Source organism: Coffea arabica, chromosome 7e (genome assembly GCF_036785885.1).
Source record: "Coffea arabica cultivar ET-39 chromosome 7e, Coffea Arabica ET-39 HiFi, whole genome shotgun sequence".
NCBI lineage: Eukaryota > Viridiplantae > Streptophyta > Magnoliopsida > Gentianales > Rubiaceae > Coffea > Coffea arabica.
The window spans coordinates 28,644,795-28,664,291 of record NC_092323.1 but is presented as its reverse complement, the minus strand read 5'-3'; the positions used below and the strand labels follow the sequence as shown (position 1 = coordinate 28,664,291).

At 37.1% G+C, this 19,497-nt stretch overlaps 1 protein-coding gene and 2 long non-coding RNA genes across 3 annotated transcripts; 1 reads left to right on the top strand and 2 right to left on the bottom strand.

The window, feature by feature from the left end:
* Positions 1 to 1,480: 1,480 nt before the first annotated feature.
* LOC113700784 (uncharacterized) lies at positions 1,481 to 2,398 on the bottom strand. The gene has a single exon (XM_027221231.2). The coding sequence runs from the start codon at positions 2,396 to 2,398 to the stop codon at positions 1,481 to 1,483; it is 918 nt and encodes a 305-aa protein (XP_027077032.2).
* A 260-nt stretch (positions 2,399 to 2,658) lies between these two features.
* LOC140011110 (uncharacterized) lies at positions 2,659 to 2,870 on the bottom strand. The gene is made up of 2 exons (XR_011818345.1): positions 2,836 to 2,870; positions 2,659 to 2,730 (listed from the first exon to the last, which is right to left on the bottom strand). It is a non-coding gene; the product is annotated as an uncharacterized lncRNA (long non-coding RNA).
* A 4,323-nt stretch (positions 2,871 to 7,193) lies between these two features.
* Positions 7,194 to 9,739, top strand: LOC140011032 (uncharacterized). The gene is made up of 2 exons (XR_011818258.1): positions 7,194 to 7,381; positions 9,538 to 9,739. It is a non-coding gene; the product is annotated as an uncharacterized lncRNA (long non-coding RNA).
* Positions 9,740 to 19,497: the final 9,758 nt, after the last annotated feature.

Genomic DNA, 19,497 nt, shown 5'->3' with positions numbered 1-19,497 from the left:
TTTTAGTTGTAAGTATTGCTCGATTTATCAAAGAAAAGTTTTCATTAGTAAAAGCTGTAAGATCTGGAAAAACAGAATTTATGAGTATATTGATGGACTCATCTTCATTAGTATAGGGTATGAGAAGGTGGTCTGGCACGTGAATGTTGGTATCATCGATCAGTGGCTCCGTTCCATTTCCAATTTGAAGGAGATAAGCAGTAAACTGTGGATCAGCTATAGCTCTCATATTTTGGCTGAGATGAAGCTTCGTGAGTTGTGGCCAGATATAGGAACTAATGATACTTGCTTCAATAAAATCTGTTTTGATTCCTTTTGTGACTATGGGTAAGACCTGTCTGAAATCGCCGCCGAATACAATAACTTTTCCTCCAAATAATTCTGTGGAGTCCATGAGATCTCTTAGAAGTTTATCAACTCCTTCGATTCCATGTCGATGAGTCATTGGTGCTTCATCCCAAAGAATTAATTTTGCCTGACGAATTAAATTTGCTGAAGCACTTTGTTTGCTAACTTTACACATGTTAGCTGGATTCATATCTATAGGGATTTTGAAGCACGAGTGAGCTGTTCGTCCTCCGGGTAAAATAGATGTTGCAACTCCACATGATGCAGTTGCAAGAGCTATATAACCCTTTGATCTTATTTCAGCTAGCAAAGCTTTGTATAGAAATGTTTTTCCTGTGCCTCCAGGGCCATCAATAAAAAAGCATCCCTTTTGTTTGACAAAGATAGCATCCATTATGTGGTGAAAAGCAGTTTTTTGTTCTGCATTGAGCTGTGCAATGGCTAATAAATCTGCTTCCGATACCTGAATATTGAGTTCACTTAAGGTGTCTCTTGTATTTGTGTATCTATCTCGGAATCTCAATGTTGTAGAGACTAAGGAAAAGCTGTTTATGTCTTTTCCCATTGAATCCAAAAAGTTGCTGATTTGGTGTAGTACCTCAAGTCGAATCTGTTCAGGAGGTAAAGTAGATGTCCTATTGTAGTCTTCAGACATTGCCTGTTCAAATTTGTTCCATAAAGCTGGAGGATTTATCGGTGGGAAATAAACCAATAAAGTTGCAAATAATCTCCTTAGCCTGTATGGCATATGATATGCAGCAGCTTCTTCCATACATCATTCTTGTGAATCGTTTGATTCAAAATAACCTCTCAGGATAGCTGCTTGTCAATACGTACCAACATGAACTCCATTTACTATCTTCAAGTCATCAAAAGATGTTGGTGCTTTGACATGAGTAAGCAATAGTCTAAGAAAGTAGCGTTCACCCTCTGTTGGGCTGGCACTAACTATCCTACCAAAACTGTCTTTTTGTTGTCTTACTGCCCAATATTTTTTTCCAGGATACCATACAAAATGCTCTGGAAACTCTTTGTATGTGCATTTTAGTTGCTTAGCTAATGGATCAGTAGTGTTCATGCGAAAAAATTCTGATAGCATTGTTCTTTTCCTGAAAGAATTTTGTAAAAGATCTCATAAATCTTCTTTTTCATTAAAAGTCATGCACTGAAAATTCTCAAGGTGTAGCTGAAGATGAATAACTGCAGGATGCATTTCAGATAACGAAAATCTATAAATACGCCATATAGCTTCAACTGGGCATACCCATCTAGCTGATTGATATTCTGTAATTTCATCAATCTGAGTTGGTTGGGTATTAGCTATTGGTTCATTATCATTGTTAACCTGAAAATGTATCTTATCATGTCCTTTGTAGATATATTTATAGATATATGTAACAGCTTTAATAGTAGAACATATCTCAACATTGATATGACAATTAAATTTCGCAAGTAAATAGGGGTTGTATGGAACTACCCACCTGTTATCGAGTTCTTGCCCACGGCCAATGATTTTCTTGCCATCATTTCTTCGCCTATAAGTTGGATAGGTGTTGTTTCCATGAGTTGTTCTGCTAGCCCATTTCTTGGGATAATTATTTCTGCACCTTCTCATAAATGAGCCTTGCATACACACGTTCTTTGGATTTTTTGATCCACATGGGCCATGCATCATGTGCTTTCGAACCATATTAAATAGATGTTTATTTGCTTGTTCATCTAGTATTTCAGCAGACACAATTCGATCATAGGATTCTGTCGAATATAATTTTGATCTCGGCTGCAGAATAATAAGCATATGAATATGTGGTAGTCCACGTTTCTGGAATTCCACAACATAAGTATATGCCGCTACATCTCCAAATATATGCTTTTTGAATAAATCTTCCTTTAAAATGTTGACCTTTGCATGAAACACTCTTGATAGGTGATCTGGTCGGTTGTGAGCTTCATCTGTACGTAACATGGCTTCTTTTATCTCTGGCCAAGCAGGGTTACAAGTCATTGTAATAAATAAATCAGGTTGGCCAGATTTTTGTACAAGAGCCATTGCATCTACGTATCATCTCTTCATATCTCTTGGACCGCCAATAAACGAAGCTGGAAGGGTAACTTTTTGGCCAACCTGTGCTCCGCGAGATTGTCCTTGAACAACACTATCCATGAGTCCTTGTAATTGTTCTCTATGTATTAATTGCTGTCTGCTTCTATAGAAATCTAACCGCTGAGTCTCAATCTTTACATACATCTCAACTACAAATTGTTGAAATAGTCTTCCAGTGTTGAGAATGTTAGGCGTGCACTGGTATCTGATTTGCATTTTGTAAGCATAGTATTCTCTCATTGATACATATTCCTTTGAGTTCTCGCATCCTTGAATAGCTGTACATAAAACAACCACTAAGAAAAGTGATGTAAATATGGAATTATTATTGTTTCTGTTTCTATCTATATATATATATAAGAAATGCATATAGGTAGTCTGACCTTCCTCTTCCTTGTCAATCATTTCTTGAGCAGAATGGAAATTAGACAATGTTGCTGAAGTCTGTTGTTTTTTTGTTGCTCTCTTTGTTTTTTTTTTGGATTGACTTTCTCTGATCTTTTAATTCCTGGATGCCAACCAGTTTCTTCTAGTGGGAACAAGAGCGGGTACTGCAGAGGATCATAGCATCCATAATAATATTGAATTCGATGAGTATGACCCTCTTTGGTATATATTTGTATATGCCTAGAATAGATGTTTGCTGAATTTTCCCCTTCAACCCAAAGAGCTGCAATTTGGGAAGCTGTTGGCTGGTTAAATACACGTTGATCATTATCGGTGTGAGATTTCAAGACTATTTGATAAGAATCCAGCTGAGGTACATTTCGTAAACTACGAAAAAAGCAAGCATAAGGATTTGTCTTCATAACTTCCATGATTTTGATCACAGGGCTTTCAGTCAATCTGTCTGACGTGGCCATTCTATTCTGTAGCTCATGATCTGTGTCATGGAAATAAAGTTGGAGATACATTCCTGAGCCGTGATGAGGAATCAGTTGATTAATAAAATGGTAAGTCTGTCCTTGAATTTTGAAAGTGTAGATCCCATTGTTCCTTTTGCAGAGCGCCTTGTCGTAGTGAACACCAAATGAAGTGAAAGCAAACATATTGTTATATGTTCTAACATATGTACGGAAACAAATTGCTTCTTCTGTTTGATCAGTGAATAGTTCAACAAGAACACTGGCAATTTATTGTCATGGAGAACAACAGAACCATCAGAGCAGCAAAAATTAGTTGTTTCAGAATGGAACTTTTTTGCATGACAACATTGACAATCTTCCTTCTGAGGTAACTTATTTGACTTGTGAGGTATGCAATTAAGTGCGTCAATGCCTTGTAGGACTGTATTACCTATGAATAAAAATGATAGATTGTTATATTGAGTGTTGATCTAGTTCGCAATAGAGCAAGATATTAATCAATCATACAGGTAGTTGCAAAATATCGAAGGGGAAAATTTTAGGAGTCTTTTGGTGCAATGAGTAAGAAAAAAATGTTCAGAACCTTTCGCTGGAGCTGTTTTTTTCCTAGAGCGTTTGACCGAACAATGCCGTGAAGAATTTCTAGCTGTATTAAGAAAAGATAGCTTAATAACTAATCCAAAAAAAATGAAATGATGAATAATTGTATACGCGATTAAGGAAGGTGAAGATTCAAAATATTTGCAGTGAGAAGTTCATGTTTAAGTAAGAGAAGAGTATAGTACCTTGACTTTTAGTCTGCTGGCCATTGTCTTGTGTAGTTGTATTGGATGTCTTAGCATTATCTGGTGCAGTTGTAGGAGATATCGCAAATAAGGGTGCTGATTGCTCTATTAAGAGTAAGTGTAGAAAAAATGATTAAATCATGTCTGAAATTATAGTGTTTTGTAAATAGACTTAGTCAAATAATCAAATATGTGGAACCTGATAATTCCTGCAGGCTTTGAGATAGAAAATTATAACAACCAGAGCATAGTCGACGTTCATCTGATATTTGTATATAGAAAATAGATAAAGATTAATATTCAATGTAAATAGATTAAATGGTAGATCATATATGGAAAAAAACATAAACAATAGAAGAGAATAACTAACCTGAACAATGAGTAGCAGAGTTTCCAGAGCATATGTACTTATCACTGGACTTTGTATTTGAGGAGGATCCTAATTATAAATCATCACATGTTTATAGTGGATAGTAGAAATGTAATGAATATTAAGAGCTTAAATCGTGTAATGTAAAAATAATTAATACCTTTGTCATAACTTGAGAAAGCAGTGACGTGTTTTTCACATTTGTCATTGTTGTTTGACTGGGATACATTCGTCTCTGAGAATACTAATCAGGAGTCAGCAATGTAGAATTGAGAAAAAGTAAGAGATAATAATAATATTATAGAATCCGAAACATGGATTAGACGTTCATTTGTATATAAATAATATACCTTTTGCATTAGTGTCAACTGGCTTTTCAATAACTAATCCAGAATTAAGTGGTACTTCAGCAAATAATATGTTGTTTGTAGCAGGAATGACACTTTCCATTTTTTGGAGAATTTCTAGAGATGGCATTTTAGCAGATAATATGTTGTCTGCAGTAGAAGTGGCACTCTCCATTTTTTGAAGATTTTCTGGATCTTCACTCGACAGGCAATTGGTACTCACGGTAGCAGTTAATGCAGTAGCAGGAGCAGTATCGATAATTTCTGCAGTATCTTTTGATGTATGAGTATCAAAAGATAGGCGTAATTTTTTCTTATGATAAGCCTCTCTCTGTTTCTGTCGACGCATTTCCTTCTTTTTTGCCAGACGGTCTTGTTCGTCTTCAACCTTTGCTTGGTTACTGTGAATGCAAAAAGTCTCCCCAATAACTGATTTTTCAGCTCGTTTCAATTGTTCGTGAGCAGGAAGCGCTAAAAATTTATTTAATTTCCTTCTTTGGTATGCCTCTCTCTGTTTGGCCAAACGAATCTCCTTTTCTTGAGCAGAGAGTGCAGCGTATTGCTCCCTTAACTTTTTATTACGTTGGCTCTTTTTTTCCGTTATTGAATCAGTAGAATCAAGAGCAAACTTCGACAAACTCATTTTTTTAGACAACAAAAATCAAATAGCCAATAAACAAAAGTGCAATATATAGCAATTCAAAATCAATAAGACATTCAATAAATAGCAGAACAAGGAAAACAAACATGCGTATAAAAACTGCACAACGGTACTCTTAACAAACGATAAAAGAGCCGTGATATTAATAAGAAAGCATGGAACGGAACCTGAAATTGGTCAGGAAACTTGCACGGATAAGGAGCAGTTAATGAAGTTGTAGAGATGAGAAACAGGAAACATGAAACTCTGCAGGGATAAGAAATACTTAACATAACAGGGATAAAAAGCAGCAAACGAAGCTAGAATTCGACGAAAGAAAGAAAATACATACTGTTTAGGAGCTGCAAAGAAGAAAATGCAAGACGATGAAAAAGATACAAGATGGAGAACAGAGGAACCAGAAACAAGGTTTATATATTGTTTCAATGGGTTACTTTCTTTCGCACAAACAAAAACCAGACGTCGCAAAACTAAAGCTCCACCTGGAACGCACAAAAACAATGCCCTGCCTTGAGTTGAACTTCCCGAGTGTGAGATGAGTTGCAGGAGTTCATCCAGGGCTGCTTTTTCAAATGAAAAAAGAGTTCTGATATGAGATGTGCAATTGTACCCATCACTATGATCCTTTGGTTGCACAAAAACCAAGCACGTGGAAGAGCAATAAAGTCATTATGTTGCTTGATTGCTACATTGCTGTAGCCCGATAACACAAGAATATTAATGGCTTATGGAACAAATGATATTTCCCTCTGCATAATAAGATAAGATACATATCCCTAGGATATTAATGGATTATAACACGAAACTACCGCCAATCTATAGCCAATCTATATGAGATGAGATGATAAATTTTCTAGAGCAAAGGAACAAATGGTGCTGCCCTCTGCATAATGATACATATCCCTAGGATATTTGTAACATCCCGAATATTAGGAGGTTGTTTGTGAAGAAAATATTAAAGTGTATTTCTTTGGGTTGATTTAAAACCTTATTTTGGTTTAAAAGACTAGAAACCCTAATATTGTAGCCAAAAACCCTAGTTTACTTGTGACTAACCGGTTTTCCTAAATCTCTCATATTTTAATTGAAACCCTAATTTTAATTACTGGAATTGGAAAATTCCTCACGTTTTCTTAAAAATTTCTTTTTATTTGAAGATTATCATTTATTAAAGCCCTACTATCCAATTATCCCATGATAAGTGTAAATAAACCTAGAAAATAAGGTTTTACGCTTTGGTTTCAAGTTTGGAGTAAAATTAGGGTTTTCGCGATTTTTCGCCGGATGAATTTTCGGTACAGAGTAAGGATTAAATTTGGAGATTAAAAGTGACTTTTAAGTGAAAAATAATATGTGAGTAGTAGCAGTAAAATAAGGTTAGTGAATGGGAAGTAAAAACCCTAGTACGTGAGTTTTTAAGAAAAACGGCGCGAACCGGCGGGTCCCGCGCACTACCGTTTGAACGCACCACTGGACCACCACTTTCTTGCACCACAAGCTTATTGATATTTGAGCCAAAATATCTTCTTATATTACAGCTAAGGGGACCGAAATTTGTGGCTTATAAGCAAGGGGAAGAAAGAGAAAAATTAGTGGCTAAGAATTGTCCAAGTGTTAGCCAAATTGTGGTCTTAATTAACTCTAACCTTCTTACTCCTTATAAGACAAAAATCAGCTTCATTTCTCTTCATTTTCTGCTGCTAAGAGCCGAGAGAGAGAGAGAGTAAGAACAAGAGAGGAAAAACAAAACTCTTCTCCATTTCTTCTTCAATCCACCAACAAAGTGAGAAATCAAACAAAAGAAACCGATTAATCTTGTCTTTGAGTGGTTAGTTAGTGTTTGGTGGTGAAAGTTTGGAAAAGGAAAGCTTGGGGCTGCTTTTAGAGACTTCTAACCAAGGTAAGAGAACTCATCTCTCTAAGTTTTGCTTTTGATTTTGTTAAATTAAGTTAGTAGTTTGATTATAGTGGTGGAATCATGGATGATTAGCATGATTTAGAGGTTTTCCCCAATTTATTTGATGAACTAGGGGTTCTGATTTTCTGCTCAATGTGATGTATGATGTGTAAATGTTGCAATTAAGGTTATATAAGGTTGTTTAGTGGTGATTAGAACCAGAAATTTGAGGAAATTACACTTAGAGCTAAAAATTCCAGATTTCTGGAAAATTTCCCAAGCATTCTGTCCGAAATTGTACCTATATGTTAGAGGCCGAATTGGCCTTTGGTCAAAGAAGGAAAGTTGTAGAGAATGGCATTTTATAGGTGCCTGTAAAATTTCAGCTCAATCGGAGCAACGGAGGTCGTGAAAAGTCCAAAATACCCTTGCTGTTTTAAGAATTTCCCAGCAGTCCGTTTCTTCAGTTCAGTCCAGTTTATCACGATTTTTGATCAGGATCCATTCTGATTTAGCTCTGGACCAAAACATAAAAGTTGTAGTGTTCTGAAGTAGCTTTAAAATGCCTCAAAGAAAACCTGATTCGGACTTGTGTACACTGAGTTAGGTCCGCTACAGCATAATGCGTTTAAACAGCCGATGAATTGGTTTCTGGTTTAGTAGTCTGAGATTTTACTAAGTTACATTAGGAAATGGACTAAGTGACCTTCATAAATGTTGTAGCTTTGTGTCTTAGCTTCGAAATGGCACAGGTTTCGTATTAATCCGATAAGTGTAGCCTTGGATAAGTTATTTCCGCTTGTATACGTCAAATCTGTCTTGTGCCACATTGAATTTCTGCACTTGTACTTGATGCGGTTCTTGTTGTTATGATATTGTGAGCCTATGGAACGGCTCTTGACATAAATTGCTGATATGTATGTTGTTGGGCTGTTGTTGAAGAAAAATAATGAAGCCTAAATGGCTGGAAAATTAGGTAAACACAAAGGGCATGCTGCCCAAATTTACGCTCGAGGACTATATAAATACACTTGCGACTTGGGTCGAGTTGATATGAATAGTACTTGAACCATCTAGGGTACTTGAGTCTTCTTGTTCGAGGTATATAAGTAAGGATTTGGCCGAACTTGTACCCTTGAGAAATGAAATAATGATTGCTCAAAGTACGTTTTCCCTTGTACTTTCGACTCGCATGACCATTTCAAGTATAAATGTTACAAAGTTTTATCATTTAAAAAGTGAGCGAGTATCTCACGAGTATTCTCCAAGTGAATTTCAATTTCTTGATTCTTATTGAACGAAACGTCTAAGTTTCGAACTCTAGTCATGTTTCAAAGTTCTCAAATTGAGTTTTATCGCAGATTTGGACTCCGAACTCGGAGTATAACCTGAAAGTGACCAGTAGCACTATATCTTTTGGGTGAGTGCTTTCAAATACCGAATTGAACTTGATACTTGAACTTGATACGTGACCAATCTGATTACATGTTATATACGTGAATTGTAAGGGCAAGTGTGTACTTTATCGCACTTGCCCTTACGTGATATACTTGTTTATTGTTGCAATTGACTTGATATACTTGTTTATGATGCGCGCACTTCCTGGAATTCCAGAAACCCTGTGGCGAGTTACTCTAGTCGAGCCGGCAAGGGCTTGGTCGATTGGGTAACGAACCCTGGGTCTCTTGTATCGTCGAGTGGAGTGATATCTCCTCGACTAATCGGTATACTCGAGTATTACCACCCGTGTTCTTGAGGATTTTGGGCCCAGCTGGGGGTTGAACGGTGGACGGAGAGTCGTTTAAGTGGTGTTCTACTGGATTGGTTACTTACTTGAAAGTTGACGGAGTGTCAACTACTACGGGATCAAGCTTCTGGTAATGCAATGGGAATTTGACTCCTGAGAGTCATCCGTATCCTTATACTTTGGAATGATTATTGTTTATTGGATTATTGTTTCTTTTGAAAAATTTTCTACATGCGCTCATTTTAAGATTGCTACTTGACGTGCTACTGTTCACATTTATGAACACTTTATGAACACTTTATGCTCGTTACTTTGCTATATCGAAAACTCGTACTTATAAATAATGGTCAATTTGCTATTTGGAACCTCACTGGGCTCTTAGCTCATTCCACTCCATTTGTTTTCCTTTCAGGGGTACGAGTGATGCGTGAGACTTGTAAAAGACTAGCGTAGCCTTTTGTTTGACTTTTGACTTTTTGGTCTTGTACTCGCGCTATTCCTCGAATGAAACATGTTGTACTTGGATTGTATACGTTCTGAACTAGTTTGGTGTATTGAGACTTTGTACTTCGATTTCTATTAATGTAAATTATAAGCTTGAATTGGGAATGTTATTTATGGTTCATGGATGTGTGTACGTGACTCGATTGAGATAGTGAGTGAGTCCTGGCGAGAGCTGGGCAGGCGGTCCGCCGAACCCTTTGGTACGCCTTAGGGGGAGGTGGGGTCGTCACAATATTAATGGGCTATGACATGAAACAACCGCCAATCTATCTATATATGAGATGATGAATTTTCTAGAGCAAAGGACCAAATGATGCTTCCCTCTGCATAATAAGATGAACATGAAACTACCGCCAATCTATATGAGATGCTAAATTTTCTAGAGCAAAAGGAACAAATGGTGCTTCCCTCTGCATAATAACATACATGTCTCTACATTTTTAAGTTTTTCTTACCAACAAAGCAGATGAAAATACAAGCCGAAAAGTGCATCAAAGAGAAAACTGAAACTGCTTCTTATATATGTGTATAGATATCATGCAAGTAAATTACAATTAGGTACGACATATCCAAAACATCAAAAAACTGAACAATAGAAAAAAAATTATGATATTTTACCTTCACAACTCTTGTAACATTCCCCATTTTTTTTGTTTGACCCTCTCTGATAATTACCTAAAAACACTCTTACAAGTTAAGAAAATCAGATGTTATAAAATGCCGAGACTTTAATGGTCCAAAGAAAATTCTAAGAGGCACAAGAAATAACAAATTTGATCCACTTGGATGATGTATTTTCTGGGAATCTATGTAAAACTTTACTGTAATTTACAATAAATTTTGTACCATAACTTTTCTGTATTTGATATTTAGGGAATACGTAAAAAAACTTTCATATTTTTATTTTTCTTTTATTTTTATTTATTTCTCTTTCTTTCCTCTATTTTCTTCCTCCCTCTCCACTGTCATCACCCCCTCCCTCCTGTCATTGCCACTGGCACAAATGCCAGCGCCTTAACCTCCCCACTTTTTCTTTTTCTTTTTCTTTTTCTTTCCCTTTCTCAATCTTTCATCCAATACCCTCTTTCCCCTTCACCCCTCTCCCTTCCTCCTCCTCCTCTCCTCTTCCCCTTTCTCCTCCTTCCCACCTTCATCCCTTTTGCTGCCCCATGCCACCTCTCCTCCCTCTCCCTTCACTCCAACCCCTCCCCTCCCTCTTCATCTCTCCCATGCCCAGAAAAAAAAAATTAACCCTTAAATCATTCAATATAAAAAGCACAGAAAAAAGACCGAAAAAGGATTACTACTCCATATAAAGGGAAAAAAAAAAACCTTTTCATGATTAGATGGAAAAATTGGCCTTTAAATCATTTAATCCAAAAAAGACAAAAAGAAAGAATTAAAATGGATTGTGGCTCCACATAAACAAGAGCTAATCGCTACTAATCTAGCAAAATCAAACAATCCCAAAAAAAAGGTTATTAAAATAAAAAGCCTCAATAGTCCAGACCAAAAGAAATGTCATGCTCAATTACAAAAAAGAATGCTACAAAAGTTGTGATGTCATTAAAATTTCAAAGATCTCGTTTGATACTGAAATAATTAATTTGTTGGATTTTAAGTGCTGAAAAAATATATAAATGTTTGAATGTATTTTAAATCTATCTAGAAGAAGTCGAAAGTCATTAAATAGAGGGTAAAAAAAGGATTTTAAAAGCTGTTAGATTGAAAGTATCAGCTTGTTTTATTCGAGAAGGATTCTAAACATGATTAACAAATGAGAATAGATTTGGCAAATAAGATTATTTAATTGGAGAAGGATTTTTAAGTATGATTAACAAATAAGGGTAAATTTTGCAAATAAGATAAAATAGTTAAAATTTTTCAATTAATATTTTTGCTCTGAAAAAATACACACATGTTCAACACCATTTAATCGACAATTTCACCAGATAAGTATTTTGTATCATACAACCAAAACTCCTAAATCTCTTAAAGATTCAGATTCAACACTTTTTTACCGTCTCAAACAAATCCTAAGCCTTTTATTATCATTTCTTCTTATCTTTTATTTTGATATCATTAGGAGTATATAACATATTTACAATTAGCGATTGAGGGAATTATACATACTAGTGTTCAGGGTATACCCAATGTATGTATAATTTAGAAATAATTATAATATTAAAGAATTTTATATTATAATGTTATAGTAATTTGGTAGTTAGATTGGGATTGTTATGAATAATTACAATAGGAACGTGTGATCAGGTGATGAGAGCAAAAACTAATTTTTAATAAGGATAAACTTGACAGCTCAAAAGATGATACAAAATATTTACTCCAACTGCCACTTGTATACTAGTAGTTAACGCACACCCAATGTGTGTGCTACTAATAAAAAAATAAAAAATGATTAGTATTATTCTTTTGTTGAAAAATAGTAATTTAAAGTAATTGAACTATTGTAATTTTAAAAAATGACTTTTTTTGTTAGGGGTTAGTGGCTAATTCAATAGGTATGGAGTGATTGTAAGAATGTGAGTAATTAAGATAATGTAATTTTCTTTAGAAATAAAGGCAAATTAAATAATATATTAAATGACAAAATTTGTTTACACCAAATCCCTCTCTCTCACTTTATATATAGCAAGATACCTAAGTAAGAAATTGGAAAACCCACTACCTCTACAGAAGTCCCTAGCGAGTAGCATGATTGTAGCTTCCCTGAGTCTTTATTTAGAAGTCACCGATAAAATCATTCCAAAATATTCCTGTATCGATAAAAAAAAAAAAAAAACAACTATCTCTAGAGTAGTTGTGACACCCCAACTTTTAGGATCATCTTTTGTTTAGTCTCAAAGAGGATATTACGGTTTCTTTAGTTTATTTTTATTTTAAAACATTATTTTGGTTTAAAGAAGAAACTAAAGTCATTTCTTTGGGTTTGATTTAAAATCTTGTTTTATTTTAAAAGACTAGAAACCCTAAAAGTCTAATCAAAACCCTAGTTTCACTTGTGACTGACCGTTTTCTCAAATTTCTCACATTTTAACCGAAACCCTAAATTCGATTTATGGAATTGTAAAACCCTCACGTTTTTTTCTTAAAAATCCCCTTTTATTTGGAACTTATGGTTTTGTAATAGCCCTACTACCCAATCATACCACAATAAGTGTAAATAATATAGAAGTAAGGGTTTTCGTTGTCCGTTTTCAAGTTAGAGCGAATTAGGGTTTTCACGTTTTTTCATAGTGTGACTATTCGGTACGGAGTGAGGAACAAATTTGGTAGCTAAGAGTGACTTTTGGATGAGGAAATATTATAAGATTTGAAGTGATAATAATAATTTAGTGATTAGAAGGTAAAAACCCTAGTATACGTGATTTAAGAAAAAACGGCTCGAACCGACGGGTATCGATCACTACCGATTGAACCCACCACTTTCTTACCACCACATACCCATGATATTTTTGCAAAATATCCCCCCTCATCCTCAGCCTTATAACCGAAACATGTGGTCCAAAATGGAAGGAAAAGAAAGAGAAATTTGGATGGCTTTGGTGGTGACAAGTGTCACTCACCTATGGTTTCTTGCCAAACCTTTTGTCTTGCCTTCTTATCACCATATTTATCTCTAAAAACAACTCCAAAAGCTCTTCATTTCTGCACCATAACAGCCGAGAGTGAGTGAGAGGAGAGCAAGAGAGAACAACCTCACTTCATCTTGAGTTTGAAGCATTTGAGTGGGAAAAAAAAATAGGATTTTAAACTGGTTAAATCCTTCTTTGAGTACTTGGATAGCTTGGTGGGGGAAAAGATCACAAGAAGAGGTGGTGCATAATTCTTGGAAGCATCTTTGAGAGGTATATGGGCTGACCTTCATATTTACTTCCCTTAGTTTTGTCTAAGTTGAGTAATACCTTGTAAACTTGCTTGTGATGTTTAGTTCATGTGATTTTGGGTGATTGTAGTGATGACAATATGATGAGCAACCCTAGGGGAAGACCCTCCTAGACCCTCCCAACCTTGTAATTATCAGAGTTGGATCGTTTCTCCCAATGGAAATTGAACTCGATTGTTCTCGTGAACTCAAGACCTCTGACACACAAAGGCAATCAGCAACCTTAAGCAAATAATGATGGATGAAGAGACACCACGATTAGAGAACAAGCTAATCGATAAAGTCAGATTTGAATCCTAAGCAATGAACTCAAGAATTCAAGAGTAAGTTCGATTAAGAACTTGAAGGAAAATTCCTCACGATTTCTGGTTGTAATATCTCCCTTTTACTCATACAAGAGGTGCCTTTTATAGGCCAGAACTAGGGTAAATCCATTTGGAGTAAGGATTGATAATCTACCTAAAATATAGGAGCGGCTCCTACATTCCAGCCAGAAATTCGGTCAGAAACTTAAAGAGCCAGCTCTTTAAGGCTTCCCGATAAGGCCTAATAATTAATGAAACTTACTAACGGATTAAAACTGAAGGACAACATGTCCTTTGTACGATTCACAACTACTAAGCTAGGCAGCTTTAAAACAACTACTAACTAATCTACCAAGTAGGAGATCATTCTTGCACTTCAAATGTGCAAGTGAGCAAGGTAACTTCATGGTCCATCAATTCTTCAAACTTAGCATGCTCCTTGCTTGTATGGTGAATAATCAAGACTCTTAAAGCTTCCTTCACCTTCTTGGATCTTGATCTTGTCATCGGACCATCAATGTTGACCAAAGGGTCCTTGACCCAAGGTTGAAGTTGTTGCGTACCCGTATCCGCATCATTCCCTCCCCCCTCGAAAGGATTCGTCCTCGAATCTTCAAAGTCTGTATCAAAGTCAAAAGGGGATAGGTCAGACACATTAAAAGAAGCGCTTATGCCATACTCACTTGGAAGTTCCAATTTGTATGCATTGTCGTTTATCCTCTCTAGTACACGAAAAGGTCCATCTCCTCTTGGATGTAACTTGGTCCGTCGAGATGCTGGAAACCTTTCCTTCCTCATGTGCACCCAAACCCAATCACCGGGTTCGAATACAACATGTTTTCTACCCTTATTTGCATGTTGTGCATATTGCGCATTTTTCTTCTCAATTTGAGCTCGAACTCTCTCATGCAAGGTCCGAACAGCTTCTGCCTTTTTGACACCATCTGCGCTTAAACACTCATTAACAGGAATATGTGATAAATCTAGAGGGGTTAGCGGCTAAAACCCATAAACAATTTCAAAAGGGGAATGATTAGTAGTAGAATGAGTGGTTCGGTTATATGCAAACTCAGCAATAGGCAAACATTCTTCCCACTTCTTCAAGTTCTTTTGAACAATGGCTCGAAGTAGAGCACCAAGGGTTCGATTGGTTACCTCAGTCTGACCATCCGTTTGGGGATGACTAGAAGTAGAAAACAGCAACTTAGTTCCCAACTTTCCCCAAAGTGATTTCCAGAAATAGCTTAAGAATTTCACATCCCTATCACTTACAATAGTACGCGGTACTCCAAGCAATCTAACCACATCCTTGAAGAATAAATCAGCAACATGGCGCGCATCATTTGTTTTCCTACAAGGGATAAAATGAGCCATTTTAGAAAATCTATCCACTACAACAAAGATACTATCCATACCTGTAGAAGATCTTGGTAAACCAAGCACAAAATCCATGGATATGTCTGTCCAAGGAGCATGAGGTACGGGTAGAGGAGTATACAATCCATGAGGGTTACTCCTTGACTTTGCCTGCTTACACTTTAAACACTTATCACAAATGTTAGCAATGTCACGCCTCATTTTAGGCCAATAGAAGTGCTCATGCAAAATGTCAAGAGTTTTATCAATACCGAAATGCCCCATCAACCCTCCGGCATGGGCTTCTCTAACAAGTAATTCCCTAAGTGAACAGTTGGGAATACATAGGCGATTTTCTTTGAACAAGAAGCCTTCATGCCTATAAAAATTTTGAAATGTAGCATGTTCACAAGCTTGAAACACATTAGAAAAATCAGCATCATGTGCATACAAGTCTTTAATGTGCTCAAAACCAAGTAACTTAGTGCTCAGGTTAGTGATCAAAATATTCCTTCTAAACAATGCATCCGCAACGACATTATCTTTTCCCTTCTTATACTTAATGATATATGAAAAGGAATCAATAAATGCAATCCATTTCGCATGTCTTTTATGCAACTTACCCTGCCCCTTAAGGAATTTAATTGATTCATGATCAGTATGTATCACAAATTCCTTAGGCATAAGATAATGCTGCCACATTTCAAGAGCACGCACAACAGCGTACAATTCTTTATCATAAGTAGGGTAATTAAGAGCTCCCCCACTCAACTTCTCACTGAAATATGCCAAGGGCCTATTACTTTGATGTAAAACAGCCCCTATGCCAATCCCACTAGCATCACATTCAACTTCAAACATCAAATCAAAATTAGGCAAAGCAAGAATAGGTGCTGAAGTTAACAAATTTTTAAGCTTATTAAACGACTCTTCTTGCTCTTTTCCCCATTGAAACCCCACATTCTTTTTAACTATCTCATTCAAAGGTGCTGCAATAGTGCTAAAGTCTTTAACAAATCTCCTATAGAAGTTTGCAAGACCATGAAAAGACCTTACCTGAGACACATTGGTTGGAGTCAGCCACTCCATGATAGCCTTTACCTTGGCGGGATCAACACTTATGCCATTTGCACCAACAATATAACCAAGAAAGTTAACCTCAGGAGTGCAAAAGACACATTTTTCCAGGTTAGCAAATAACCTATTTTCACGCAAGGCGCATAAAACAAGTCGCAAATGCTCAACATGCTCTTCTAAAGACTTGCTAAAGATCAATATATCATCAAAATAAACAACAACGAACTTCCCAAGAAAATGCCTTAAAACATGGTTCATTAATCTCATGAAAGTACTTGGAGCGTTTGTTAAACCGAAAGGCATCACAAGCCACTCATAAAGACCATACTTCGTTTTGAAAGCAGTTTTCCATTCGTCACCTTCCTTTATCCTTATTTGATGATAACCAGATCTTAAGTCAATTTTAGTGAAAATGATTGCTCCATGCAATTCTTCTAACATATCGTCTAACCTAGGAATGGGATGACGATACTTAACAGTAATTTTATTAATTACACGACAATCTGTACACATTCTCCAAGTCCCTTCTTTCTTAGGTACTAAAATAACGGGAACAGCACAAGGACTAAGAGATTCACGAACCTGGTCCTTTTCAAGGAGGGAATCGACTTGCCTTTAGATTTTCTTTGTTTCCTCCGGATTTGCTCTATAGGCTGGTCGATTTGGTAGAATTGCTCCAGGAACAAAGTCGATTTGATGTTCAATACCTCGAATTGGAGGTAATCCTTTCGGTAGTTCCTTCGGAAACACATCCTTGAATTCCTGCAAAAGAGAGTAGATTGCACTAAGAAGAGAATCGGTTATGCCTAGTGTGTAAAAAGAAGAATAATCAGCTTCCCTGTACAGAAGTACTATGAGAAGACTTTGTGCATTCAAAGTCATATCTACCTCACGCACACTTGCATAGAAATTCCTTTTTTTCACTTTCAAGCTCTCGGCCTCACTGAGTTTTTTTCCACTCGAATTTCCTTTTTCACTCAACTCGGCCTCTACTTTCTTTTTCCCCTCATTCTCTCTCTCATTCGGCTTTTTCTTCGTTTCCTTCGATTGCCTTTTCTCTCTCTCTTTTCTTAAATGCAATTGTTCTTCATACACTTGTGTAGGTGTCAATGGTGAAAGAGTGATTTTGAGGTTACCCATAATGAACTTATATTTATTGGTAAGTCCAATATGATCAGCCTGTCTATCATACTCCCAAGGACGTCCCAACAAGACATGTCTAGCATGCATAAGAATTACATCATATAAAACTTGGTCCTTGTATCGACCGATAGAAAAAGCAATTAAGGACTGTTTGGTCACCTTGACTTTCCCCCCCCCCATCATTTAACCAAGACAATCTATATGGTTTAGGGTGATAAGTCCATGGAATGTGGTTTTGCTCCACAAAATCAGCGGCTACACAATTAGTGCAAGAGCCACTATCAATGATCATAAGACATACCTCATCTCCAATTTTGCATCTTGTATGAAAGATGTTGGTTCGTTGGAGGTCATATTCTTGAGCTTGTGCATTAAGCACTCTCATAGTCACCATAGTTCGTGCTACGGGATCCTCTTCTATTTCAACCAGGTCATCATCCTTCCCCTCTTCTTCCAGCGGTGGCATGTCCGCATATTCCTCCTCTCCTTCGCTTTGTCATATTCCCTCTTCATTCATATACATGATGCTTCGGTTAGGGCATTGAGCCATAAGGTGGCCAATTCCCTTGCATTTGAAACATGCCTTTGGCTGGTTGGTAGATGTATTTGCTCCTGGAAGAGTCGGCCGCGGGGTTGGTTTAGAAGAAGTTGCACTCGGATGGGACGGTTGTTCCATCCGCTTGTTTTCCCTCTCTCTATTACCTTGCCTTGGCCAAGCACTGGATGTTGGCAATTGATTTCTTTTCCAAGGGGTGGAAGAGGATGTAGTGGTTCGGCCACTAGGTATCTTTAGAGGTAAGGCTTGCTTTTCCACCTTCTCTGCATAAGACACCATTTGTTGAAGTTCAAAGTGGTCTTGAAGCTCAACCTTCTTCCTAATTTCAGGATTTAATCCATTAAGGAACCTCGCCATGGTTGCTTCCGGATCCTCTTGGACATTGGCTCTTATCATCGCTACCTCCATTTGTTTGTGGTACTCATCAACCGAATTAGAACCTTGAGTGAGTCGTTGGAGCCGATTGTACAAGTCCGTGGTATAATGGAAGGGTACAAATCGTTTCCTCATCACTTGCTTCATTTCAGCCCAAGTGTCAATTGGTGGTTCCCTATTTCTCCTCCTTATGGCACATACTTGCTCCCACCAAATGGATGCATAATCTTCAAATTCAATAGCCGCAAGTTTCACCTTTTTCTCTTCAGAGTAGTTGTGGACTTCAAACACTTGCTCAACTCGCCTAACCCAATCCAAGTAAGATTCAGGATCATTTTTCCCATGAAAGGTAGGCATCTTGGTCTTGATGGAACCAAGATTGTCATCGGTTCTCCTAAGTCGGTCTCGACCTTCCCTCGCTCCTCTTTGGCTTTTCCTTGATCGAATCGAGGTGTTAAAATGATATCCCCCATCATCCGCATCATGATCAGCACTCTGAACACTCGAAACCCTATTGTATGTATCTCCAGCACCTCGCATCTCAAGGGCAGCCAGCCTGTCGGATATTTGTGTCATCACAACTTCATGTCTCTCCGCTTGTTTTTGAAGAGCTTGGAGCACCAGTTTGAGTGACATGTCAGTCTCAGACGGCTCAGGCATATTCCCCTCTTGAGACATATTGTCAAACCTGCAAAATAAATGTATCCTAGTCTACCTTGCAAAGCACTCGTGTATCACTCAAGAAAACACTCTCACTCTCAATTTTCCTTTTCGAAGTTCTTAAAACAACTCAACTCTCAAAAATTCCAGAATTAATTACCCTATAAGTAATAAGACACAAAGCAAAATTTTTACGAATCCTAGAAAACAAAAAAAAACTCTACCTGAATCTGGAACTTTTTTTTTTTTTTTGAGCGGCTGTTTTGCTGAGTTTCTTGTCAGTATGTTGTAAGGTAAGTGGTGCTTTTGGGATGTTCAAATAACGTACGAACCAGTCCTCAAATTTCAGGGAAATCGGCTCGCAAAGACTAGCTCAACCGATTTTAGAAACCCAAGAATTGAAAGGCGGTGTGGCTAAGGTGTTGGTGGTGGTTTAGGTGTGGTTTTGGAAACTGATTTTGGGGTGCTTGGGGTCTGGTTAGCTAGTTTGGG

Bases quoted from the DNA above. Each gene is read 5' to 3' on its own strand.
- LOC113700784 (XM_027221231.2), bottom strand. From the start codon at position 2,398: ATGGCTCTTGTACAAAAATCTGGCCAACCTGATTTATTTATTACAATG.